Genomic DNA, 27,131 nt, shown 5'->3' on the forward strand with positions numbered 1-27,131 from the left:
CCCCCAGATACCTCTAGTACCGACATTACTGTCTGTTATCTCCTACCCCCCAGATACCTCTAGTACTGACATTACTGTCTGTTATCTCCTACCCCCAGATACCTCTAGTATTGACATTACTGTCTGTTATCTCCTACCCCCAGATAACTCTAGTATTGACATTACTGTCTGTTATCTCCTACCCCCAGATACCTCTAGTATTGACTTTACTGTCTGTTATCACCTACCCCCAGATACCTCTAGTATTGACATTACTGTCTGTTATCTCCTACCCCCAGATACCTCTAGTATTGACATTACTATCTGTTATCTCCTACCCCCAGATACCTCTAGTATTGACATTACTGTCTGTTATCTCCTACCCCCAGATACCTCTAGTATTGACATTACTGTCTGCTATCTTCTACACCCCAGATACCTCTAGTATTGACATTACTATCTGTTATCTCCTACCCCCAGATACCTCTAGTATTGACATTACTGTCTGTTATCTCCTACCCCCAGATACCTCTAGTATTGACATTACTCTCTGCTATCTCCTACACCCCAGATACCTCTAGTATTGACATTACTGTCTGTTATCTCCTACCCCCAGATACCTCTAGTATTGACATTACTGTCTGTTATCTCCTACCCCCAGATACCTCTAGTATTGACATTACTGTCTGTTATCTCCTACCCCCCAGATACCTCTAGTACTGACATTACTATCTGTTATCTCCTACCCCCAGATACCTCTAGTATTGACATTACTGTCTGTTATCTCCCCCCCCCAGATACCTCTAGTATTGACATTACTGTCTGTTATCTCCTACCCCCAGATACCTCTAGTACTGATATTACTGTCTGTTATCTCCTACCCCCAGATACCTCTAGTATTGACATTACTGTCTGTTATCTCCTACCCCCAGATACCTCTAGTATTGACATTACTGTCTGTTATCTCCTACCCCCAGATACCTCTAGTATTGACATTACTATCTGTTATCTCCTACCCCCAGATACCTCTAGTACTGATATTACTGTCTGTTATCTCCTACCCCCAGATACCTCTAGTATTGACATTACTGTCTGTTATCTCCTACCCCCAGATACCTCTAGTATTGACATTACTGTCTGTTATCACCTACCCCCCAGATACCTCTAGTACTGACATTACTGTCTGTTATCTCCTACCCCCAGATACCTCTAGTGACATTACTGTCTGTTATCTCCTACCCCCCAGATACCTCTAGTATTGACATTACTGTCTGTTATCTCCTACCCCCAGATACCTCTAGTATTGACATTACTGTCTGTTATCTCCTACCCCCAGATACCTCTAGTATTGACATTACTGTCTGTTATCTCCTACCCCCAGATACCTCTAGTATTGACATTACTGTCTGTTATCTCCTACCCCCAGATACCTCTAGTACTGACATTACTGTCTGTTATCTCCTACCCCCAGATACCTCTAGTATTGACATTACTCTCTGTTATCTCCTACCCCCAGATACCCCTAGTACTGACATTACTGTCTGTTATCTCCTACCCCCAGATACCTCTAGTATTGACATTACTCTCTGTTATCTCCTACCCCCAGATACCTCTAGTATTGACATTACTGTCTGTTATCTCCTACCCCCCCAGATACCTCTAGTATTGACATTACTGTCTGTTATCTCCTACCCCCAGATACCTCTAGTATTGACATTACTGTCTGTTATCTCCTACCCCCAGATAACTCTAGTATTGACATTACTGTCTGTTATCTCCTACCCCCAGATACCTCTAGTATTGACATTACTGTCTGTTATCTCCTACCCCCAGATACCTCTAGTATTGACATTACTGTCTGTTATCTCCTACCCCCAGATACCTCTAGTATTGACATTACTATCTGTTATCTCCTACCCCCCAGATACCTCTAGTACCGACATTACTGTCTGTTATCTCCTACCCCCAGATACCTCTAGTATTGACATTACTCTCTGCTATCTCCTACACCCCAGATACCTCTAGTATTGACATTACTCTCTGCTATCTCCTACACCCCAGATACCTCTAGTATTGACATTACTGTCTGCTATCTCCTACCCCCCAGATACCTCTAGTATTGACATTACTGTCTGTTATCTCCTACCCCCCAGATACCTCTAGTATTGACATTACTGTCTGCTATCTCCTACCCCCAGATACCTCTAGTATTGACATTACTGTCTGCTATCTCCTACCCCCAGATACCTCTAGTATTGACATTACTGTCTGTTATCTCCTACCCCCCCCCCCAGATACCTCTAGTATTGACATTACTGTCTGTTATCTCCTACCCCCAGATACCTCTAGTATTGACATTACTGTCTGTTATCTCCTACCCCCCCAGATACCTATAGTACTGACATTACTGTCTGTTATCTCCTACCCCCAGATACCTCTAGTACTGACATTACTGTCTGTTATCTCCTACCCCCCCAGATACCTCTAGTATTGACATTACTGTCTGCTATCTCCTACCCCCAGATACCTCTAGTACTGACATTACTGTCTGTTATCTCCTACCCCCAGATACCTCTAGTATTGACATTACTGTCTGTTATCTCCTACCCCCAGATACCTCTAGTATTGACATTACTGTCTGTTATCTCCTACCCCCCCAGATACCTCTAGTATTGACATTACTGTCTGCTATCTCCTACCCCCCAGATACCTATAGTATTGACATTACTGTCTGTTATCTCCTACCCCCAGATACCTCTAGTATTGACATTACTGTCTGTTATCTCCTACCCCCCCCAGATACCTCTAGTAAGGCCTCAGCGAGCCCGCGGAGCCCAAGGGGAAGCGGCCCCCAGTGCTTGTGGACGGGGTGACTCTGAACGGCCCCACGCTGGACATCCGGGAAGCAGAGAGCTTCCTCAGAGACGCCATGCCCATCATCATGGAGGAGGCCGTCTGGAAGGCTACTGACGTCAAGGAGAAGGTAAACACCTCTTTTCACTATTTTATTTCTCACACTTTGCACTTTCCAGTCCCAGGATGCACAAAGGAAAATGAGATCTGTTGTGAAGTATAACCGGATTCCTGCAGTTTATTGTTCAAACAATAGGACATGGACCTGTATCAGAATGTATCAGGTAAATGGCTCCCCTCCACTATTTTCATTGACCCGTCCCCCACTATTTGCATTGACCCCCCCCCACTATTTGCATGGCCCCTCCCCCCACTATTAGCATGGCCCCCTCCCCCACTATTTGCATGGCCCCCTCCCCCTACTATTTGCCTATTTGCATTGACCCCTCACCCCACTATTTGCATTGACCCCCCCCCACTATTTGCATGGACCCCTCCCCCACTATTTGCATGGACCCCCCCCCACTATTTGCATTGACCCCCCCCACACTATTTGCATTGACCCCTCCCCCTACTATTTGCATTGACCCCTCCCCTACTATTTGCATTGACCCCTCCCCTACTATTTGCATTGACCCCTCCCCCTACTATTTGCATTGACCCCTCCCCCCTACTATTTGCATTGACCCCTCCCCCCTACTATGAATAGGCCCAGGTAGTTTGTCTGACGTCAAGGATAAGGTAAACAAACATCTAGTGGAGGGAACAGTCTGAAATGGCACCATTTTCACTATGTAGCTTGAAGGGTGTTTATCAATATGCACACTACCTACCGCGCTCCATACGCTCATGCTCTGAGTGCATTTTAAGACCACGTTCTCTTGAGTACATTCTTGTGAGGATGAGAGTGTGGAGAACACATAGAGTATTACATTTGAGATGCTTTCACCCCTACTGTATTACCTCACGCTGCACCTCCCCTACTGTATTACCTCACGCTGCTCCTCCCCCTACTGTATTACCTCACGCTGCTCCTCCCCCTACTGTATTACCTCACGCTGCTCCTCCCCCTACTGTATTACCTCACGCTGCTCCTCCCCCTACTGTATTACCTCACGCTGCACCTCCCCCTACTGTATTACCTCACGCTGCTCCTCCGCCTACTGTACTACCTCACGCTGCTCCTCCCCCTACTGTATTACCTCACGCTGCTCCTCCCCCTACTGTATTACCTCACGCTGCTCCTCCCCTACTGTATTACCTCACGCTGCTCCTCCGCCTACTGTACTACCTCACGCTGCTCCTCCCCCTACTGTATTACCTCACACTGCTCCTCCCCTACTGTATTACCTCACGCTGCTCCTCCCCTACTGTATTACCTCACGCTGCTCCTCCCCCTACTGTATTACCTCACGCTGCTCCTCCCCTACTGTATTACCTCACGCTGCTCCTCCCCCTACTGTATTACCTCACGCTGCTCCTCCCCCTACTGTATTACCTCACGCTGCTCCTCCCCCTACTGTATTACCTCACGCTGCTCCTCCCCCTACTGTATTACCTCACGCTGCTCCTCACCCTACTGTATTACCTCACACTCACCTCCCCCTACTGTATTACCTCACGCTGCTCCTCCCCCTACTGTATTACCTCACGCTGCACCTCCCCTACTGTATTACCTCACGCTGCTCCTCCCCCTACTGTATTACCTCACGCTGCACCTCCCCTACTGTATTACCTCACGCTGCTCCTCCGCCTACTGTATTACCTCACGGTGCTCCTCTCCCTACTGTATTACCTCACGCTGCTCCTCCCCCTACTGTATTACCTCACGCTGCTCCTCCCCCTACTGTATTACCTCACGCTGCTCCTCCCCCTACTGTATTACCTCACGCTGCACCTCCCCATTCACTGACCCTTCTTCCAACCAGGACAATACAACAATAGAGACCAAACAGGATATACACAAAGCAAAACGTTTCAGATGTCAGTCAAGTCTTTGTGGGTTGCTAGCTAGCTAACAATTCTCTGTGGCTAGCTAACAGTAGTAGCAAGACAGTTAGCCCTATTGACTTACTATGGGCTTGCGATTTACACACACTACAGTGGGTATTGTAGGCAGGTAAACACAGCAAAAATGAACACAGCATGTATTTATTAACGTATCAAGATAAATAAATAAAATATTGTAGTCAGCCGACATATGAGATGTGAAGAGGCAACATTTCATTCGAAGTCGGAGTGTACTTTCTCTGTCTTCAGCTCAGTTAATGTCCGCCATTGATTTCAAGAAATGTTGCATAATTTTTAACACGGTTGCATCATATTTCTGTGCATACTTTCCGTTGTAGCTTGCGTCGATGTACTCTTCAGAAATATGTACAAACGGAGTACGCATTCGAGATGTGCCCTCCGTGCTCCGTTTTTGCCAACTTTGATATGGACTCATCATACTCCCAGCATCCCGTGCTCTAATTTGCGCGGTCCCGGAGCACGGTAAAAGTCTATTTCCTTCCTTCCCATGTAACAGGTGTGCGAGTGGCGCTCTCCGGAGCAGCTGAAGGACCTATTAGACCTAGAGCTGAGGGAAGGAGGCGAGGCACATCCCCAGATACTGCAGCGCTGTCGGGATGCCATCCGGTACAGTGTCAAGACCGGTAAGGACCCAGCTCAACCCCGATTTAAAATCTAACCCCCCAGACCTCAGCCAAACCCTGACTTTCAAAACCCTCTTTAAAAGAGACCAATGAACTTCATCCCAAACCTGTCCTAAACCTTAACCTTCTAACTCTCCAGCCCAGAGTATCTCCTTCGCCATACGATAGTGTCAAGACTGATAGGAAACAGCTCAATCCTAAACCCTTCCCCCAGCGCTATCCTATCCAACCCAGGCTGTTAATCATCAAGATAGCGACAGTAGCCCATCCTTAATACCCCTCCAAGCCTCTTAACCGTCCTAGGCCCTTAACTCTCCCGGCCCCTTAAACCTCCCAGCCCCTGACATCTGAGATCCCTTGACCCCCACCTAGCCCGGTCGAGCCAGACTCCAAATGTAAAACCCCTGTCAACCAGGTCTATCAACCAACTGACCTTCAAACTCTAACCACCCCCCCCCCCCAGTTAGCTACCATTAGGTTAGGGTTAAAGTCAGATAACATTAGGTTAGGGTTAAAGTCAGCTAACATTAGGTTAGGGTTAAAGTCAGCTACCATTAGGTTAGGGTTAAAGTCAGCTAACATTAGGTTAGGGTTAAAGTCAGCTAACATTAGGTTAGGGTTAAAGTTAGCTACCATTAGGTTAGGGTTAAAGTCAGCTAACATCAGGGAAGGGTTAAAGTTAGCTAACATTAGGTTAGGGTTAAAGTCAGCTAACATTAGGTTAGGGTTAAAGTCAGCTACCATTAGGTTAGGGTTAAAGTTAGCTAACATTAGGGAAGGGTTCAAGTCAGCTACCATTAGGGTAGGGTTAAAGTTAGCTAACATTAGGTTAGGGTTAAAGTCAGCTACCATTAGTTTAGGGTTAAAGTTAGCTAACATTCGGGAAGGGTTAAAGTTAGCTAACTTTAGGGTTAAAGTTAGCTAATATTAGGGTAAGGTTAAAGTTAGCTAACATTAGGTTAGGGTTAAAGTCAGCTAACATTAGGGTGAGGTTAAAGTCAGCTACCATTAGGTTAGGGTTAAAGTTAGCTAACATTAGGTTAGGGTTAAAGTTAGCTAACATTAGGGTAAGGTTAAAGTTAGCTAACATTAGGTTAGGGTTAAAGTCAGCTACCATTAGGTTAGGGTTAAAGTTAGCTAACATTAGGGTAAGGTTAAAGTTAGCTAACATTAGGGAAGGGTTAAAGTCAGCTACCATTAGGTTAGGGTTAAAGTTAGATACCATTAGGTTAGGGTTAAAGTTAGATACCATTAGGTTAGGGTTAAAGTTAGATACCATTAGGTTAGGGTTAAAGTTAGCTAACATTAGGGTAAGGTTAAAGTTAGCTAACATTAGGGAAGGGTTACTGTACTAAATACCATATTTTTAGCAGATCTTTACAGTCACATTTTACAGATGGGAATCGAACCCACAATCCTGGCGTTGGAAAACACCATGCTCTACCAACTGTACTCACGCTAGATACACTAACCGATCCCTATCCAACCCAGGCAGTAAATTATCAAGCTAGCAACAGTAGCTCCTCCTGTTAACTTCCCCAACATTCCCAGCTTTTCCAGAAATCCTGGTTGAAAGTATGTTAATTTTCTTGCTTATTCTCTCCTGATCCCGGGAATTTTAACCCTCCCAGCCCCTGACATCTGAGCTGCTGTGTCTAGCACCTAGCCTCTTAACCCTCCCAGCCCCTGACATCTGAGCTGCTGTGTCTAGCACCTAGCCTCTTAACCCTCCCAGCCCCTGACATCTGAGCTGCTGTGTCTAGCACCTAGCCTCTTAACCCTCCCAGCCCCTGACATCTGAGCTGCTGTGTCTAGCACCTAGCCTCTTAACCCTCCCAGCCCCTGACATCTGAGCTGCTGTGTCTAGCACCTAGCCTCTTAACCCTCCCAGCCCCTGACATCTGAGCTGCTGTGTCTAGCACCTAGCCTCTTAACCCTCCCAGCCCCTGACATCTGAGCTGCTGTGTCTAGCACCTAGCCTCTTAACCCTCCCAGCCCCTGACATCTGAGCTGCTGTGTCTAGCACCTAGCCTCTTAACCCTCCCAGCCCCTGACATCTGAGCTGCTGTGTCTAGCACCTAGCCTCTTAACCCTCCCAGCCCCTGACATCTGAGCTGCTGTGTCTAGCACCTAGCCTCTTAACCCTCCCAGCCCCTGACATCTGAGCTGCTGTGTCTAGCACCTAGCCTCTTAACCCTCCCAGCCCCTGACATCTGAGCTGCTGTGTCTAGCACCTAGCCTCTTAACCCTCCCAGCCCCTGACATCTGAGCTGCTGTGTCTACATTTACATTTACATTTAAGTCATTTAGCAGACGCTCTTATCCAGAGCGACTTACAAATTGGTGCATTCACCTTATGACATCCAGTGGGACAGTCACTTAACAATAGTGCATCTAAAACTTAGGGGGGGGGGGTGAGAGGGATTACTTATCCTATCCTAGGTATTCCTTAAAGAGGTGGGGTTTCAGGTGTCTCCGGAAGGTGGTGATTGACTCCGCTGTCCTGGCGTCGTGAGGGAGTTTGTTCCACCATTGGGGGGCCAGGGCAGCGAACAGTTTTGACTGGGCTGAGCGGGAGCTGTACTTCCTCAGTGGTAGGGAGGCGAGTCTAGCACCTAGCCTCTTAACCCTCCCAGCCCCTGACATCTGAGCTGCTGTGTCTAGCACCTAGCCTCTTAACCCTCCCAGCCCCTGACATCTGAGCTGCTGTGTCTAGCACCTAGCCTCTTAACCCTCCCAGCCCCTGACATCTGAGCTGCTGTGTCTAGCACCTAGCCTCTTAACCCTCCCAGCCCCTGACATCTGAGCTGCTGTGTCTAGCACCTAGCCTCTTAACCCTCCCAGCCCCTGACATCTGAGCTGCTGTGTCTAGCACCTAGCCTCTTAACCCTCCCAGCCCCTGACATCTGAGCTGCTGTGTCTAGCACCTAGCCTCTTAACCCTCCCAGCCCCTGACATCTGAGCTGCTGTGTCTAGCACCTAGCCTCTTAACCCTCCCAGCCCCTGACATCTGAGCTGCTGTGTCTAGCACCTAGCCTCTTAACCCTCCCAGCCCCTGACATCTGAGCTGCTGTGTCTAGCATCTAGCCTCTTAACCCTCCCAGCCCCTGACATCTGAGCTGCTGTGTCTAGCACCTAGCCTATTAACCCTCCCAGCCCCTGACATCTGAGCTGCTGTGTCTAGCACCTAGCCTCTTAACCCTCCCAGCCCCTGACATCTGAGCTGCTGTGTCTAGCACCTAGCCTCTTAACCCTCCCAGCCCCTGACATCTGAGCTGCTGTGTCTAGCACCTAGCCTGGTCCAGCCAGACCCCAAAACACGATATGATGAATCCTCAAAACCTTGTGTGTTTGTATGTGCAGGACATCCTCTCTTCTTCAACCAGCTCTATGCAGGCATGGACCCTTATTCACTAGTGGGCCGATTCATCACAGAAGCCATCAACCCCAGTCTGTGAGTATTACCTCTTACCATCTCATATGATCCGAGTGTCTGTCAACATGTAACCATACTCACTATATAACTGTGCCTGACAAGGGATGTGGGATTTTACCATCACTGAATCATAAAACACGGGACGAGATGTTAAAAACTGTCCATTGTGCCAATAGATGGAATGCACTCGCATGAGATTTGCCGTGATGTTGACAGAGTGGCATGGGAGGTTTATTTCTTAGACTGGGGTAAGATGTCAATTTTTGGGACACATCCTCAGTAGTGTGCCTTCGAATCAGTGGGTGTTTCGGCCTTTAATCACTAAACACCCTCATCAAAGGTGGCCAGCTAAAGGGTGATCAAGCCTTAGCTTGTGTCCCATGCCCAATTAAGATGTCCCACAGGACTGTGCAAGGCAGGGGCGTCCTCTTCTCTGAGCCAGCCATACAGCTGACCGCATACCTCATATGCCCTCCTCAAGTTGGAGGGATCTGAATTGAGTTCTCAGGTGGGGGTGAGGGGTCATGAAGTTATAGCCCAGCAAGGGTCCTTCCGTTTGATCCAGATCCACTGGCTACCTCTTTCAGCTGCTTGAGAAACTGCTCTGACGGTCTGCCGCAGAGCCTGTCCATGGATTCCAAGTTCTTTCAGCAACCTGATGATGGAAGAAGCCACGAATCCTCTGCATCCCACTTCAACTGGCCAGACTTTTGCATTCCAGCCACGCTGAGTTGCGTCTGCTGCCAACTCTGTGTAACGCAGTTTCTTACGTTCGTAGGCCTCTTCAACAGAGTTTTCCCACGGGACTGTGAGCTCTATGATGTACACAGCCTTTCGTGAAGGGGACCAGAGTACCATGTCTGGCCTAAGGTTGGTAGAAGCAATCTCAGGTGGAAAAATGAGTTGCTGGCCAATATCGACAAGCATCTTCCAGTCCCGGGCCATAGCTAGGTGTCCAGTTTCTGGCTTTGTAGGAGGATACTTGGGCCTTTTCTGTCCCTCCCGGATGAATGTTGTTGTTTTGACGGGATTGCTTGTTTTTGGAGGTAATGAATTGGTTGCACTCCTCTTGGTCTCAAGTGCTGCAGCCAGGCTCTTGAGGACCTGATTGTGCCTCCAGGTGTAGCGGCCTTGTGAGAGGCTGGTCTTGCAACCTGTCATTATATGCCTGAGAGTCGCTGGAGCTGGGCAGAGGGGGCAGGTCGAGTCCTCGCCATACCATTGATGTAGATTTTTTGGTGATGGAAGCACATCATAAACAGCTCTTATGATGAAGCTGATGTTGCTTGCCTCCATTTGCCAAAGCTCACTCCAGTTGATCTTTCTCCTCTCCAGGCCTTCCCACCGCGTCCATTGCCCTTGTTTAGCAAGAGAGACAGCCTTTGCACTTCTTGCAGTCTCCTCCTGTCTGCGCACCTCCTCGACCACCAGCTTCCTGCGTTCAGATGTTGTTGCCTTATGGAACGTTGGTTTGCTTGCTGCCAGGCCAAAGCCTCCTCTTCCATGCTGGATATTCCCCACAATGTCTTGGTGTCTCAGGGCTGATGTTGCTTGCTGCACAGCATTGGATGATGTCCATTTCCGTCCAGTTTGTAGGGGAGGTGCAGCCTTGCTAATGGTCTGGTCTTTGGAGTCCTTCAATGTCATCTGAAGTCTTACTTTAGAGCACTTGTACTCCTCCGTTAGACTTGTAAGAGGTAGTTCAAGGACCCCTTTGCCATAGAGGCCGATGTTACTCAGGCATCGTGGGACACCCAGCCATTTCTTCACGTATGAGGTAATGGTTCGCTCCATCTTCTCCACTGTTGTTATTGGGACCTCATAGACGGTGAGTGGCCACATTATCCGGGGAGAAGTCCAAACTGTAGGCACCAGAGCTTGAGCCTCCCAGGCAGTAGGGTCTTGTTGATGTTCTCAAGACCGTCGGCGATGTCCTGCCTTACTTGCTGCACTTGATCTTTATCCCGGAGGCTTTCGTTGTACCATCTACCCAGGCTCTTGATGGGTTGCTCAGACACCGTTGGTATCGGGTCATCTCCAATGCAGAACCTCACATCTTTAAGCTGTCCCTTGACTATGGAGATGCTTCGAGATTTGCTTGGCTTGATTTTCATCCGTGCCCACTTGATGTTATCCTGCAGTTTTGCAAGTAGCCGCCTGGTGCATGCTGCAGTGGTGGTCAGTGTAGTCATGTCATCCATGTAGCTGCTCGGATAGGTGGGAGACGGAGCCCTTCCTTAGTTCTCTCACCACCGACCACCCATCTCGATGCCCTGATGATGACTTCCATGGCCATAGTGAAGGCCAGAGGAGAAATTGTACAGCCTGCCATTATGCCTACTTCCAAGCGCTGCCATGTTGTTGTGAAGTCAGGTGTTGTGAAACACAATTGCAGGTCTTGGAAATAGGCCTTTACCAGTGTAGTGATGGGTTCTGGTACGTGGAAAATGTTGAAGGATTCCCAGAGGAGTTCATGGGGAACTGAGCCAAAGGCATTGGCCAAGTCGAGGAAGATGACATAGAGGTCTCTCTTGTCCTTCTTAGCTGTTTGGATCTGGTGCCAAATCATACTAGTATGTTCCAGGCAACCAGAGAAACCAGGAATGCCTGCTTTCTGTACAGATGTATCAATGTACTTGTTCCTTTCCAGATAAGTGGACAGCCTCTGTGCTATTATACTGAAAAAGATCTTCCCTTCGACGTTGAGAAGGGAGATTGGTCGGAATTGACTGATGTCTGTCGCATCCTTCTCTTTCGGGATTAGCACACCACCAGCCCTTCGCCATGCCTTTGGTATTATTTCCTTCTGCCACACTATCCTCATGAGCCTCCAAAGAAAGCGTAGAACATCCGGGCGTTCTTGTAGAGCTTGTATGGTACTCCATTAGGCCCAGGAGCCGAGGCCGCTCTTGCTCTTCGGACAACGTTCTCTACTTCCCTCCATTTTGGAGGGTCAGTGTCCAGATTGAATTCTGGTGGTTGAATAGGTGGGATGTCATGTGGGATGATTATCTGCTCATGCCTTTTCATGTCCTGGTGGACCTTTTCCAGATGTTCTTCCAGTTCAGGCTTTGTAGTTTTTAGGATTCCGCACTTTTCCTTTGCGAAGAGATCTTTGACAAACTTAAAGGGGTTTTTATAGAACCGTGTTCTTGAGTGTTCCTTCTTCCTACGAAGTTTCCTTAAGTTTTCCGCTCTTCGCAAGGTTGCCAGCCGACATTTAATGTCTGCTTGGAGTAGCATGAGACCTTCTCTCTCTGCATCAGAGGCCTTCTTCCACTGCTTCCTCAGCTGCCTTCTCTCTCTGACAAGTATCTCGATCTCCTGCTGTCTCCTAGATTTGGCTGGCGCGGGAGGTGTCTTGCCACTTCTCCTTTCGTTTACGCCAAAGCGCTCTTCTCCGTAGTGGTAGATAATGTCTCCCATCCTTTCAAGCTTTTTCTCTGCTTTTCCTACCTGTTGTTCCAAGATTTTTGTCAGGTCGTTGTTGATTGTTTCCCACTCTCTCTTTTCAACGGCTTTGGGCCACTTCACACTCGGTCTGTGCCCTTTGATCTTTTCCTCTTTTAGAGGTCTCTGTGGTTGGGTAAGTTCATCCACCGGCATTTCTGTGCTTGTGTTATCCTCCTCAGTTACAGGGGTGCTGATGCTCTGCGAACTTTGGTTTGCGTCCCGTCGCTGTGCTTCATTCGACTGATTTGACTGGCTGCTTCGTAAGAAGTACTGGTCAATGCGAGGTCCCTGTCTCTGCTTCTCTAACAAGCACCTTTTCCTCCCTTGATGGATCCTTAACCCCCTTGCCGATGTTACTCTCTCCCAACCACAGCTGCACACCTGAAGTGTGTGTCCTGCTGCTGTTATGGTTGTCTCATGTGCTGTGTTCCTACTCGTAGTCGTTTCCGTTCCTGGGTCCGTAACCGTGTGATCAGTCGTTGAGCCATCTTGCGCCCCAGCTCTCGCAGGCTCTAGGGGTATGTTCCTTTGTTGACTTTCAGTAGCACTTAGCGGGTGTCTCCAACATACTGAAACAGCGTCGGAGACTGCCAACATGGGTAGCTAACCCATGACAGCCCCAGTGGGGTCTATTCCCTCCGGTCAGCTGTCTCTCCAAGCTGTCACACAGACTTTCCTATGTTGTCAGCTGTCCTTTCACAGCAGTCACTGGACTGGTCCAGATAATCAGAATCATAAAACACGGGACGAGATGTTAAAAACTGTCCATTGTGCCAATAGATGGAATGCACTCGCATGAGATTTGCCGTGATGTTGACAGAGTGGCATGGGAGGTTTATTTCTTAGACTGGGGTAAGATGTCAATTTTTGGGACACATCCTCAGTAGTGTGCCTTCGAATCAGTGGGTGTTTCGGCCTTTAATCACTAAACACCCTCATCAAAGGTGGCCAGCTAAAGGGTGATCAAGCCTTAGCTTGTGTCCCATGCCCAATTAAGATGTCCCACAGGACTGTGCAAGGCAGGGGCGTCCTCTTCTCTGAGCCAGCCATACAGCTGACCGCATACCTCATATGCCCTCCTCAAGTTGGAGGGATCTGAATTGAGTTCTCAGGTGGGGGTGAGGGGTCATGAAGTTATAGCCCAGCAAGGGTCCTTCCGTTTGATCCAGATCCACTGGCTACCTCTTTCAGCTGCTTGAGAAACTGCTCTGACGGTCTGCCGCAGAGCCTGTCCATGGATTCCAAGTTCTTTCAGCAACCTGATGATGGAAGAAGCCACGAATCCTCTGCATCCCACTTCAACTGGCCAGACTTTTGCATTCCAGCCACGCTGAGTTGCGTCTGCTGCCAACTCTGTGTAACGCAGTTTCTTACGTTCGTAGGCCTCTTCAACAGAGTTTTCCCACGGGACTGTGAGCTCTATGATGTACACAGCCTTTCGTGAAGGGGACCAGAGTACCATGTCTGGCCTAAGGTTGGTAGAAGCAATCTCAGGTGGAAAAATGAGTTGCTGGCCAATATCGACAAGCATCTTCCAGTCCCGGGCCATAGCTAGGTGTCCAGTTTCTGGCTTTGTAGGAGGATACTTGGGCCTTTTCTGTCCCTCCCGGATGAATGTTGTTGTTTTGACGGGATTGCTTGTTTTTGGAGGTAATGAATTGGTTGCACTCCTCTTGGTCTCAAGTGCTGCAGCCAGGCTCTTGAGGACCTGATTGTGCCTCCAGGTGTAGCGGCCTTGTGAGAGGCTGGTCTTGCAACCTGTCATTATATGCCTGAGAGTCGCTGGAGCTGGGCAGAGGGGGCAGGTCGAGTCCTCGCCATACCATTGATGTAGATTTTTTGGTGATGGAAGCACATCATAAACAGCTCTTATGATGAAGCTGATGTTGCTTGCCTCCATTTGCCAAAGCTCACTCCAGTTGATCTTTCTCCTCTCCAGGCCTTCCCACCGCGTCCATTGCCCTTGTTTAGCAAGAGAGACAGCCTTTGCACTTCTTGCAGTCTCCTCCTGTCTGCGCACCTCCTCGACCACCAGCTTCCTGCGTTCAGATGTTGTTGCCTTATGGAACGTTGGTTTGCTTGCTGCCAGGCCAAAGCCTCCTCTTCCATGCTGGATATTCCCCACAATGTCTTGGTGTCTCAGGGCTGATGTTGCTTGCTGCACAGCATTGGATGATGTCCATTTCCGTCCAGTTTGTAGGGGAGGTGCAGCCTTGCTAATGGTCTGGTCTTTGGAGTCCTTCAATGTCATCTGAAGTCTTACTTTAGAGCACTTGTACTCCTCCGTTAGACTTGTAAGAGGTAGTTCAAGGACCCCTTTGCCATAGAGGCCGATGTTACTCAGGCATCGTGGGACACCCAGCCATTTCTTCACGTATGAGGTAATGGTTCGCTCCATCTTCTCCACTGTTGTTATTGGGACCTCATAGACGGTGAGTGGCCACATTATCCGGGGAGAAGTCCAAACTGTAGGCACCAGAGCTTGAGCCTCCCAGGCAGTAGGGTCTTGTTGATGTTCTCAAGACCGTCGGCGATGTCCTGCCTTACTTGCTGCACTTGATCTTTATCCCGGAGGCTTTCGTTGTACCATCTACCCAGGCTCTTGATGGGTTGCTCAGACACCGTTGGTATCGGGTCATCTCCAATGCAGAACCTCACATCTTTAAGCTGTCCCTTGACTATGGAGATGCTTCGAGATTTGCTTGGCTTGATTTTCATCCGTGCCCACTTGATGTTATCCTGCAGTTTTGCAAGTAGCCGCCTGGTGCATGCTGCAGTGGTGGTCAGTGTAGTCATGTCATCCATGTATGCTCGGATAGGTGGGAGACGGAGCCCTTCCTTAGTTCTCTCACCACCGACCACCCATCTCGATGCCCTGATGATGACTTCCATGGCCATAGTGAAGGCCAGAGGAGAAATTGTACAGCCTGCCATTATGCCTACTTCCAAGCGCTGCCATGTTGTTGTGAAGTCAGGTGTTGTGAAACACAATTGCAGGTCTTGGAAATAGGCCTTTACCAGTGTAGTGATGGGTTCTGGTACGTGGAAAATGTTGAAGGATTCCCAGAGGAGTTCATGGGGAACTGAGCCAAAGGCATTGGCCAAGTCGAGGAAGATGACATAGAGGTCTCTCTTGTCCTTCTTAGCTGTTTGGATCTGGTGCCAAATCATACTAGTATGTTCCAGGCAACCAGAGAAACCAGGAATGCCTGCTTTCTGTACAGATGTATCAATGTACTTGTTCCTTTCCAGATAAGTGGACAGCCTCTGTGCTATTATACTGAAAAAAAAAAAAATGAAATGATATCAATGACAACTATTCTGCTATTCATTTCAGAAGTGTCTGTAGCTCGTTCCTGATGATTGATTGGATAGTATGTAGCCCAGGTGAGAGCAGGCGAGTCATTGACTGGACATGTTTGTTTGTCTTGGCAGGTACACGTACGAGGTGGCTCCAGTGTTCCTGCTGACAGAGGAGGCGGTTCTGCAGAAGATGATTGAGATCATAGGATGGCAGGAGGGAGGAGACGGCATCTTCAGCCCAGGTATGGAAACCACACAGACTGACATCTTCTTCTTCATCTTCATCTTAATTTTCTTCTTCATCCTCTTTATTCTTCATCTTCTTCATCTTCATCTTCTTCTTCATCTTCTTTATCCTTCATCATCTTCTTTATCCTTCATCTTCTTCTTTATCCTTCATCTTCTTCTTCTTCATTTTCATCTTCTCCTTCTTCCTGTGATTGAGAGATTTTCTCTGTGTTCTGCAGGTGGCTCTGTGTCCAACATGTATGCTGTGAACGTGGCCAGGTACCACCACTGTCCTGATGTGAAGGTGCTGGGCCTGTCTGCCTTACCTAGACTGGTCATGTTTACATCTCAGGAGGTAAACACACACACACACACACACACACACACACACACACACACACACACACACACACACACACACACACACACACACACACACACACACACACACACACACACACACACACACACACACACACACACACACACACACACACACACGGCAGGCCAACACCTGTTATTGTTTTAACACACACACACACACACACACACACACACACACACACACACACACACACACACACACACACACACACACACACACACACACACACACACACACACACACACACACACACAAACAAACAAACACACCCAGGGTAGGCCAACACCTGTTATTGTTTTAACACCACACACACACACACACACACATATTAGGGAGTTTCTCTGCTCTTTATGATAACATATCACAACAAGCACACAACTATCAGGGAGTTTCTCAGTTCCAGCTGTTGCTCTGAAAGATATTGCCGAGGTGGTTTTATAATCCCTGACTGTATAGCACCTTATTGTGGATCCTGCCCAGACTAGTCATTAATATAACACCTTATTGTGGATCCTGTCTAGACTGGTCATTAATATAGCACCTTATTGTGGATCCTGTCTAGACTATTCATTAATATAGCACCTTATTGTGGATCCTGTCTAGACTGGTCATTAATATAGCACCTTATTGTGGATCCTGTCTAGACTGGTCATTAATATAGCACCTTATTGTGGATCCTGTCTAGACTATTCATTAATATAGCACCTTATTGTGGATCCTGTCTAGATTGGTCATTAATATAGCACCTTATTGTGTATCCTGTCTAGAATGGTCATTAATATAGCACCTTATTGTGGATCCTGTCTAGACTGGTCATTAATATAGCACCGTATTGTGGATCCTGTCTAGACTATTCATTAATATAGCACCTTATTGTGGATCCTGCCTAGACTGGTCATTAATATAGCACCTTATTGTGGATCCTGTCTAGACTGGTCATTAATATAGCACCTTATTGTGGATCCTGCCAGGACTAGTCATTAATATAACACCTTATTGTGGATCCTGCCCAGACTGGTCATTAATATAGCACCTTATTGTGGATCCTGTCTAGACTGGTCATTAATATAGCACCTTATTGTGGATCCTGCCCAGACTGGTCATTAATATAGCACCTTATTGTGGATCCTGCCTAGACTAGTCATTAATATAGCACCTCATTGTGGATCCTGTCTAGACTGGTCATTAATATAGCACCTTATTGTGGATCCTGTCCAGACTATTAATTAATATAGCACCTTATTGTGGATCCTGCCTAGACTAGTCATTAATATAGCACCTTATTGTGGATCCTGCCCAGACTGGTCATTAATATAGCACCTTATTGTGGATCCTGTCTAGACTGGTCATTAATATAGCGCCTTATTGTGGATCCTGTCTAGAATGGTCATTAATATAGCACCGTATTGTGGATCCTGTCTAGACTATTCATTAATATAGCACCTTATTGTGGATCCTGCCTAGAATGGTCATTAATATAGCACCTTATTGTGGATCCTGCCTAGACTATTCATTAATATAGCACCTTATTGTGGATCCTGCCCAGACTAGTCATTTACAGTGCCTTGCGAAAGTATTCGGCCCCCTTGAACTTTGCGACCTTTTGCCACATTTCAGGTTTCAAACATAAAGATATAAAACTGTATTTTTTTGTGAAGAATCAACAACAAGTAGGACACAATAATGAAGTGGAATGCCATTTATTGGATTTTTTTTTAACAAATCAAAAACTGAAAAATTGGGCGTGCAAAATTATTCAGCCCCCTTAAGTTAATACTTTGTAGCGCCACCTTTTGCTGCGATTACAGCTGTAAGTCGCTTGGGGTATGTCTCTATCAGTTTTGCACATCGAGAGACTGAAATTTTTTCCCATTCCTCCTTGCAAAACAGCTCGAGCTCAGTGAGGTTGGATGGAGAGCATTTGTGAACAGCAGTTTTCAGTTCATTCCACAGATTCTCGATTGGATTCAGGTCTGGACTTTGACTTGGCCATTCTAACACCTGGATATGTTTATTTTTGAACCATTACATTGTAGATGTTGCTTTATGTTTTGGATCATTGTCTTGTTGGAAGACAAATCTCCGTCCCAGTCTCAGGTCTTTTGCAGACTCCATCAGGTTTTCTTCCAGAATGGTCCTGTATTTGGCTCCATCCATATTCCCATCAATTTTAACCATCTTCCCTGTCCCTGCTGAAGAAAAGCAGGCCCAAACCATGATGCTGCCACCACCATGTTTGACAGTGGGGATGGTGTGTTCAGGGTGATGAGCTGTGTTGCTTTTACGCCAAACATAACATTTTACATTGTTGCCAAAAAGTTCAATTTTGGTTTCATCTGACCAGAGCACCTTCGTCCACATGTTTGGTGTGTCCCAGGTGGCTTGTGGCAAACTTTAAACAACACTTTTTATGGATATCTTTAAGAAATGGCTTTCTTCTTGCCACTCTTCCATACAGGCCAGAGTTGTGCAATATACGACTGATTGTTGTCCTATGGACAGAGTCTCCCACCTCAGCTGTAGATCTCTGCAGTTCATCCAGAGTGATCATGGGCCTCTTGGCTGCATCTCTGATCAGTCTTCTCCTTGTATGAGCTGAAAGTTTAGAGGGACGGCCAGGTCTTGGTAGATTTGCAGTGGTCTGATACTCCTTCCATGTCAATATTATCGCTTGCACAGTGCTCCTTGGGATGTTTAAAGCTTGGGAAATCTTTTTGTATCCAAATCCGGCTTTAAACTTCTTCACAACAGTATCTCGGACCTGCCTGGTGTGTTCCTTGTTCTTCATGATGCTCTCTGCGCTTTTAACGGACCTCTGAGACTATCACGGTGCAGGTGCATTTATACGGAGACTTGATTACACACAGGTGGATTGTATTTATCATCATTAGTCATTTAGGTCAACATTGGATCATTCAGAGATCCTCACTGAACTTCTGGAGAGAGTTTGCTGCACTGAAAGTAAAGGGGCTGAATAATTTTGCACGCCCATTTTTTCAGTTTTTGATTTGTTAAAAAAGTTTGAAATATCCAATAAATGTTGTTCCACTTCATGATTGTGTCCCACTTGTTGTTGATTCTTCACAAAAAAATACAGTTTTATATCTTTATGTTTGAAGCCTGAAATGTGGCAAAAGGTCGCAAAGTTCAAGGGGGTCGAATACTTTCGCAAGGCACTGTAGTTGATTAACCAGTTCTCCCTCAGTGACATGTTTCTCTCATTGTTCTTTTCAGTGTCATTACTCGGTTGCCAAAGCAGCGGCTTTCCTGGGAATTGGCACCAACAATGTTTATGTGATCCCGTCAGATAAGAGGTATGTTGCTTACTGGTTGCTGGTTACTGCTGCTTACTGCTGGTTACTGCTGGTTACTGCTGCTTACTGCTGGTTACTGCTGGTTACTGCTGGTTACTGCTGGTTACTGCTGGTCACTGCTGGTTACTGCTGGTTACTGCTGGTTACTGCTGGTTACTGCTGGTTACTGCTGGTTACCGCTGCTTACTGCTAGTTACTGCTGGTTACTGCTGGTTACTGCTGGTTACTGTTGGTTACTGCTGGTTCCTGTTGGTTACTGCTGCTTACTGCTAGTTACTGCTGGTTACTGCTGGTTCCTGTTGGTTACTGCTGCTTACTGCTAGTTACTGCTGGTTACTGCTGCTTACTGCAGGTTACTGCTGGTTCCTGTTGGTTACTGCTGGTTACCGCTAGTTACTGCTGGTTACTGCTGGTTACTGCTGGTTACTGCTAGTTACTGCTGGTTACTGCTGGTTACTGCTGCTTGCTGCTGGTTACCGCTGCTTACTGCTGGTTACTGCTGGTTACCACTGGTCACTGTTGGTTACTGCTGCTTACTGCTGGTTACTGCTAGTTACTGCTGGTTACTGCTGGTTACTGCTGGTTACTGCTGGTTCCTGTTGGTTACTGCTGCTTACTGCTAGTTACTGCTGGTTACTGCTGGATATGCTAGATATTTCCACTGACCACACCACACGCTTCTGTTGTCACTGTCCACAATGACTGACCTGCGTCACTATGACACCTGGGTTTCACTAATCCGTGTTAATCTATGACTGACCTGCGTCACTATGACACCTGGGTTTCACTAATCCGTGTTAAACTATGACTGACCTGCATCACTATGACACCTGGGTTACTAATCCGTGTTAATCTATGACTGACCTGCGTCACTATGACACCTGGGTTACTAATCCGCGTTAATCTATGACTGACCTGCGTCACTATGACACCTGGGTTACTAATCCGTGTTAATCTATGACTGACCTGCGTCACTATGACACCTGGGTTACTAATCCGTGTTAATCTATGACTGACCTGCGTCACTATGACACCTGGGTTACTAATCCGTGTTAATCTATGACTGACCTGCGTCACTATGACACCTGGGTTACTAATCCACGTTAATCTATGACTGACCTGCGTCACTATGACACCTGGGTTACTAATCCGTGTTAATCTATGACTGACCTGCGTCACTATGACACCTGGGTTACTAATCCACGTTAATCTATGACTGACCTGCGTCACTATGACACCTGGGTTACTAATCCGCGTTAATCTATGACTGACCTGCGTCACTATGACACCTGGGTTACTAATCCGTGTTAATCTATGACTGACCTGCGTCACTATGACACCTGGGTTACTAATCCATGTTAATCTATGACTGACCTGCGTCACTATGACACCTGGGTTACTAATCCGTGTTAATCTATGACTGACCTGCGTCACTATGACACCTGGGTTACTAATCCATGTTAATCTATGACTGACCTGCGTCACTATGACACCTGGGTTACTAATCCGTGTTAATCTATGACTGACCTGCGTCACTATGACACCTGGGTTACTAATCTGTGTTAATCTATGACTGACCTGCGTCACTATGACACCTGGGTTACTAATCTGTGTTAATCTATGACTGACCTGCGTCACTATGACACCTGGGTTACTAATCCATGTTAATCTATGACTGACCTGCGTCACTATGACACCTGGGTTACTAATCTGTGTTAATCTATGACTGACCTGCGTCACTATGACACCTGGGTTACTAATCTGTGTTAATCTATGACTGACCTGCGTCACTATGACCCCTGGGTTTCACTAATCCGCGTTAATCTATGACTGACCTGCGTCACTGTGACACCTGGGTTTCACTAATCCGTGTTAAACTATGACTGACCTGCGTCACTATGACACCTGGGTTACTAATCCGTGTTAATCTATGACTGACCTGCGTCACTATGACCCCTGGGTTTCACTAATCCATGTTAATCTATGACTGACCTGCGTCACTATGACACCTGGGTTTCACTAATCCGTGTTAATCTATGACTGACCTGCGTCACTATGACACCTGGGTTACTAATCCTTGTTAATATATGACTGACCTGCGTCACTATGACATCTGGGTTACTAATCCGTGTTAATCTATGACTGACCTGCGTCACTATGACACCTGGGTTACTAATCCATGTTAATCTATGACTGACCTGCGTCACTATGACACCTGGGTTTTACTAATCTGTGTTATGACTGATCACTATGACACCTGTTAATCTATGACTGACCTGCGTCACTATGACACCTGGGTTACTAATCTGTGTTAATCTATGACTGACCTGCGTCACTATGACCCCTGGGTTTCACTAATCCGCGTTAATCTATGACTGACCTGCGTCACTATGACCCCTGGGTTTCACTAATCCGCGTTAATCTATGACTGACCTGCGTCACTATGACACCTGGGTTACTAATCCGTGTTAATCTATGACTGACCTGCGTCACTATGACCCCTGGGTTTCACTAATCCGTGTTAATCTATGACTGACCTGCGTCACTATGACACCTGGGTTACTAATCCGTGTTAATCTATGACTGACCTGCGTCACTATGACCCCTGGGTTTCACTAATCCGTGTTAATCTATGACTGACCTGCGTCACTATTCTTCCTGGGTTACTAATCCGTGTTAATCTATGACTGACCTGCGTCACTGTGACCCCTGGGTTTCACTAATCCGTGTTAATCTATGACTGACCTGCGTCACTATGACACCTGGGTTACTAATCCGCGTTAATCTATGACTGACCTGCGTCACTATGACACCTGGGTTACTAATCCGCGTTAATCTATGACTGAACTGCGTCACTATGACACCTGGGTTACTAATCCACGTTAATCTATGACTGACCTGCGTCACTATGACACCTGGGTTACTAATCCGTGTTAATCTATGACTGACCTGCGTCACTATGACACCTGGGTTACTAATCCGTGTTAATCTATGACTGACCTGCGTCACTATGACCCCTGGGTTTCACTAATCCGCGTTAATCTATGACTGACCTGCGTCACTATGACACCTGGGTTACTAATCCGTGTTAATCTATGACTGACCTGCGTCACTATGACCCCTGGGTTTCACTAATCCGTGTTAATCTATGACTGACCTGCGTCACTATGACACCTGGGTTACTAATCCGTGTTAATCTATGACTGACCTGCGTCACTATGACCCCTGGGTTTCACTAATCCGTGTTAATCTATGACTGACCTGCGTCACTATTCTTCCTGGGTTACTAATCCGTGTTAATCTATGACTGACCTGCGTCACTGTGACCCCTGGGTTTCACTAATCCGTGTTAATCTATGACTGACCTGCGTCACTATGACACCTGGGTTACTAATCCGCGTTAATCTATGACTGACCTGCGTCACTATGACACCTGGGTTACTAATCCGCGTTAATCTATGACTGAACTGCGTCACTATGACACCTGGGTTACTAATCCACGTTAATCTATGACTGACCTGCGTCACTATGACACCTGGGTTACTAATCCGTGTTAATCTATGACTGACCTGCGTCACTATGACACCTGGGTTACTAATCCGTGTTAATCTATGACTGACCTGCGTCACTATGACACCTGGGTTTCACTAATCCACGTTAATCTTTCTTTATGTGTCTTTGTTTCTCAGAGGGAAGATGATTCCTGCGGAGTTTGAGAAGCAAGTACAGAGAGCCAAAGATGAGGTGAGAAGGAGAACAATGAATGGAGTCAGCAAGGTTGTTTGGTGTCAGATATGTTATGTAACACAGTCGGGAACTGGGAACTGCTGTTGATTATACCCATGGTGAGGGTTAGGGAAATGCTGTTGATTATACCCATGGTGAGGGTTAGGGAACTGCTGTTGATTATACCCATGGTGAGGGTTAGGGAACTGCTGTTGATTATACCCATGGTGAGGGTTAGGGAACTGCTGTTGATTATACCCATGGTGAGGGTTAGGGAACTGCTGTTGATTATACCCATGGTGAGGGTTAGGGAACTGCTGTTGATTATACCCATGGTGAGGGTTAGGGAACTGCTGTTGATTATACCCATGGTGAGGGTTAGGGAACTGCTGTTGATTATACCCATGGTGAGGGTTAGGGAACTGCTGTTGATTATACTGTAATGATACTACTGTACTGTTATCCTGTAATGACCAGGATGATGGAGTAACATTATATTGTTGTGTGATGGTATATAGTATTAATGACCAGGATGATGGAGTAACATTATATTGTTGTCCTCTGGTATGTAGTATTAATGACCAGGATGATGGAGTAACATTATATTGGGCACAGACGTCAATCCACCCGTCTGTTCCACGTTGGTTTAATGTAATTTCATTGAGATGACGTGGAAACAATGTTGATTCAACCAGTGTGTGTTCCCAGTGGGATGATATTGTTGTTGTTGATGTTGACAGGGAGCGTTGCCCTTCATGGTGAACGCCACAGCAGGGACCACCGTACTAGGGGCCTTCGATCCGCTGGAGGAGATAGCTGACATCTGTGAACGACACAATCTATGGATGCATGTAGATGTAAGTGGATCTTAATTAAAGATCATTCTTTCATTATCGATTTATCGATCCATCAATCCGTTTGGGTATTGATAAGTAGTTTGTTTGTTCCTTTAATCATTCACTCAATCACCCTCTTCTCTGTCTGTTCTCTCTCTTCTCTGTCTGTTCTCTGTCTGTCTGTTCTGTCTGTTCTCTCTCTTCTCTGTCTGTTCTCTGTCTGTCTGTTCTGTCTGTTCTCTGTCTGTCTGTTCTCTCTCTCTGTCTGTTCTGTCTGTTCTCTGTCTGTCTGTTCTGTCTGTTCTCTGTCTGTCTGTTCTGTCTGTTCTCTGTCTGTCTGTTCTGTCTGTTCTCTGTCTGTCTGTTCTGTCTGTTCTCTGTCTGTCTGTTCTGTCTCTTCTCTGTCTGTTCTCTGTCTTCTCTGTCTGTTCTCTGTCTGTTCTCTGTCTGTCTGTTCTGTCTCTTCTCTGTCTGTTCTCTGTCTTCTCTGTCTGTTCTGTCTGTTCTCTGTCTGTCTGTTCTCTCTCTTCTCTGTCTGTTCTCTGTCTGTCTGTTCTGTCTGTTCTCTGTCTGTCTGTTCTGTCTGTTCTCTGTCTGTCTGTTCTGTCTGTTCTCTGTCTGTCTGTTCTGTCTCTTCTCTGTCTGTTCTCTGTCTTCTCTGTCTGTTCTCTGTCTGTTCTCTGTCTGTCTGTTCTGTCTCTTCTCTGTCTGTTCTCTGTCTGTCTGTTCTGTCTCTTCTCTGTCTGTTCTCTGTCTGTCTGTTCTGTCTCTTCTCTGTCTGTTCTCTGTCTTCTCTGTCTCTTCTCTGTCTGTTCTCTGTCTTCTCTGTCTCTTCTCTGTCTGTTCTCTGTCTTCTCTGTCTCTTCTCTGTCTGTTCTCTGTCTTCTCTGTCTCTTCTCTGTCTGTTCTCTGTCTTCTCTGTCTCTTCTCTGTCTGTTCTCTGTCTTCTCTGTCTCTTCTCTGTCTTCTCTGTCTGTTCTCTGTCTTCTCTGTCTGTTCTCTCTCTTCTCTGTCTGTTCTCTGTCTGTTCTCTGTCTGTTCTCTGTCTTCTCTGTCTGTTCTCTGTCTGTTCTCTGTCTGTTCTCTGTCCTTCCTGTAGGCATGTTGGGGAGGAGGAGCCCTGATGTCTAAGAAACACAGATACCTGCTGCAGGGCATTCACAGGTAAGACAACAGGTATATCTGGAGGAGGTAGTAAGACAACAGGTATATCTGGAGGAGGTAGTAAGACAACAGGTATATCTGGAGGAGGTAGTAAGACAACAGGTATATCTGGAGGAGGTAGTAAGACAGTAAGACAACAGGTTTATCTGGAGGAGGTAGTAAGACAACAGGTATATCTGGAGGAGGTAGTAAGACAACAGGTATATCTGGAGGAGGTAGTAAGACAACAGGTATATCTGGAGGAGGTAGTAAGACAACAGGTATATCTGGAGGAGGTAGTAAGACAGTAAGACACCAGGTATATCTGGAGGAGGTAGTAAGACAACAGGTATATCTGGAGGAGGTAGTAAGACAACAGGTTTATCTGGAGGAGGAGGTAGTAAGACAACAGGTTTATCTGGAGGAGGAGGTAGTAAGACAACAGGTATATCTGGAGGAGGTAGTAAGACAACAGGTATATCTGGAGGAGGAAGTAAGACAACAGGTTTATCTGGAGGAGGTAGTAAGACAGTAAGACAACAGGTTTATCTGGAGGAGGTAGTAAGACAACAGGTTTATCTGGAGGAGGTAGTAAGACAGTAAGACAATAGGTTTATCTGGAGGAGGTAGTAAGACAGTAAGACAATAGGTTTATCTGGAGGAGGTAGTAAGACAGTAAGACAACAGGTTTATCTGGAGGAGGTAGTAAGACAACAGGTTTATCTGGAGGAGGTAGTAAGACAGTAAGACAATAGGTTTATCTGGAGGAGGTAGTAAGACAGTAAGTCAACAGGTTTATCTGGAGGAGGTAGTAAGACAGTAAGACAACAGGTTTATCTGGAGGAGGTAGTAAGACAACAGGTTTATCTGGAGGAGGTAGTAAGACAGTAAGACAATAGGTTTATCTGGAGGAGGTAGTAAGACAGTAAGTCAACAGGTTTATCTGGAGGAGGTAGTAAGACAGTAAGACAACAGGTTTATCTGGAGGAGGTAGTAAGACAGTAAGTCAACAGGTTTATCTGGAGGAGGTAGTAAGACAGTAAGACAACAGGTTTATCTGGAGGAGGTAGTAAGACAGTAAGACAACAGGTTTATCTGGAGGAGGTAGTAAGACAGTAAGTCAACAGGTTTATCTGGAGGAGGTAGTAAGACAGTAAGACAACAGGTTTATCTGGAGGAGGTAGTAAGACAACAGGTTTATCTGGAGGAGGTAGTAAGACAACAGGTTTATCTGGAGGAGGTAGTAAGACAGTAAGACAACAGGTTTATCTGGAGGAGGTAGTAAGTCAACAGGTTTATCTGGAGGAGGTAGTAAGACAGTAAGACAACAGGTTTATCTGGAGGAGGTAGTAAGACAACAGGTTTATCTGGAGGAGGTAGTAAGACAACAGGTTTATCTGGAGGAGGTAGTAAGACAACAGGTATATCTGGAGGAGGTAGTAAGACAACAGGTTTATCTGGAGGAGGTAGTAAGACAACAGGTTTATCTGGAGGAGGTAGTAAGACAACAGGTTTATCTGGAGGAGGTAGTAAGACAACAGGTTTATCTGGAGGAGGTAGTAAGACAACAGGTTTATCTGGAGGAGGTAGTAAGACAACAGGTTTATCTGGAGGAGGTAGTAAGACAACAGGTTTATCTGGAGGAGGTAGTAAGACAACAGGTTTATCTGGAGGAGGTAGTAAGACAGTAAGACAACAGGTTTATCTGGAGGAGGTAGTAAGACAACAGGTTTATCTGGAGGAGGTAGTAAGACAGTAAGACAACAGGTTTATCTGGAGGAGGTAGTAAGACAGTAAGACAACATGTTTATCTGGAGGAGG

General features: G+C 46.6%; 1 protein-coding gene across 1 annotated transcript in view; it reads left to right on the top strand.

Moving 5' to 3' along the window:
* LOC124020748 (acidic amino acid decarboxylase GADL1-like) overlaps window positions 1-27,131 on the top strand; it is a 45,442-nt gene that overhangs the window by 9,092 nt on the left and 9,219 nt on the right. Inside the window, exons 2-10 of the mRNA XM_046336008.1 lie at window positions 2,779-2,962; window positions 5,360-5,486; window positions 8,850-8,940; window positions 15,811-15,920; window positions 16,146-16,261; window positions 19,526-19,605; window positions 23,295-23,349; window positions 24,072-24,188; window positions 25,267-25,331. Coding sequence (XP_046191964.1) covers window positions 2,909-2,962; window positions 5,360-5,486; window positions 8,850-8,940; window positions 15,811-15,920; window positions 16,146-16,261; window positions 19,526-19,605; window positions 23,295-23,349; window positions 24,072-24,188; window positions 25,267-25,331 — 815 coding nt within the window. The 5' untranslated portion in view covers window positions 2,779-2,908. The remainder of the gene's footprint in view (window positions 1-2,778; window positions 2,963-5,359; window positions 5,487-8,849; window positions 8,941-15,810; window positions 15,921-16,145; window positions 16,262-19,525; window positions 19,606-23,294; window positions 23,350-24,071; window positions 24,189-25,266; window positions 25,332-27,131) is intronic.

This window comes from Oncorhynchus gorbuscha, unplaced genomic scaffold (genome assembly GCF_021184085.1).
Source record: "Oncorhynchus gorbuscha isolate QuinsamMale2020 ecotype Even-year unplaced genomic scaffold, OgorEven_v1.0 Un_scaffold_897, whole genome shotgun sequence".
NCBI classification, from domain to species: domain Eukaryota; kingdom Metazoa; phylum Chordata; class Actinopteri; order Salmoniformes; family Salmonidae; genus Oncorhynchus; species Oncorhynchus gorbuscha.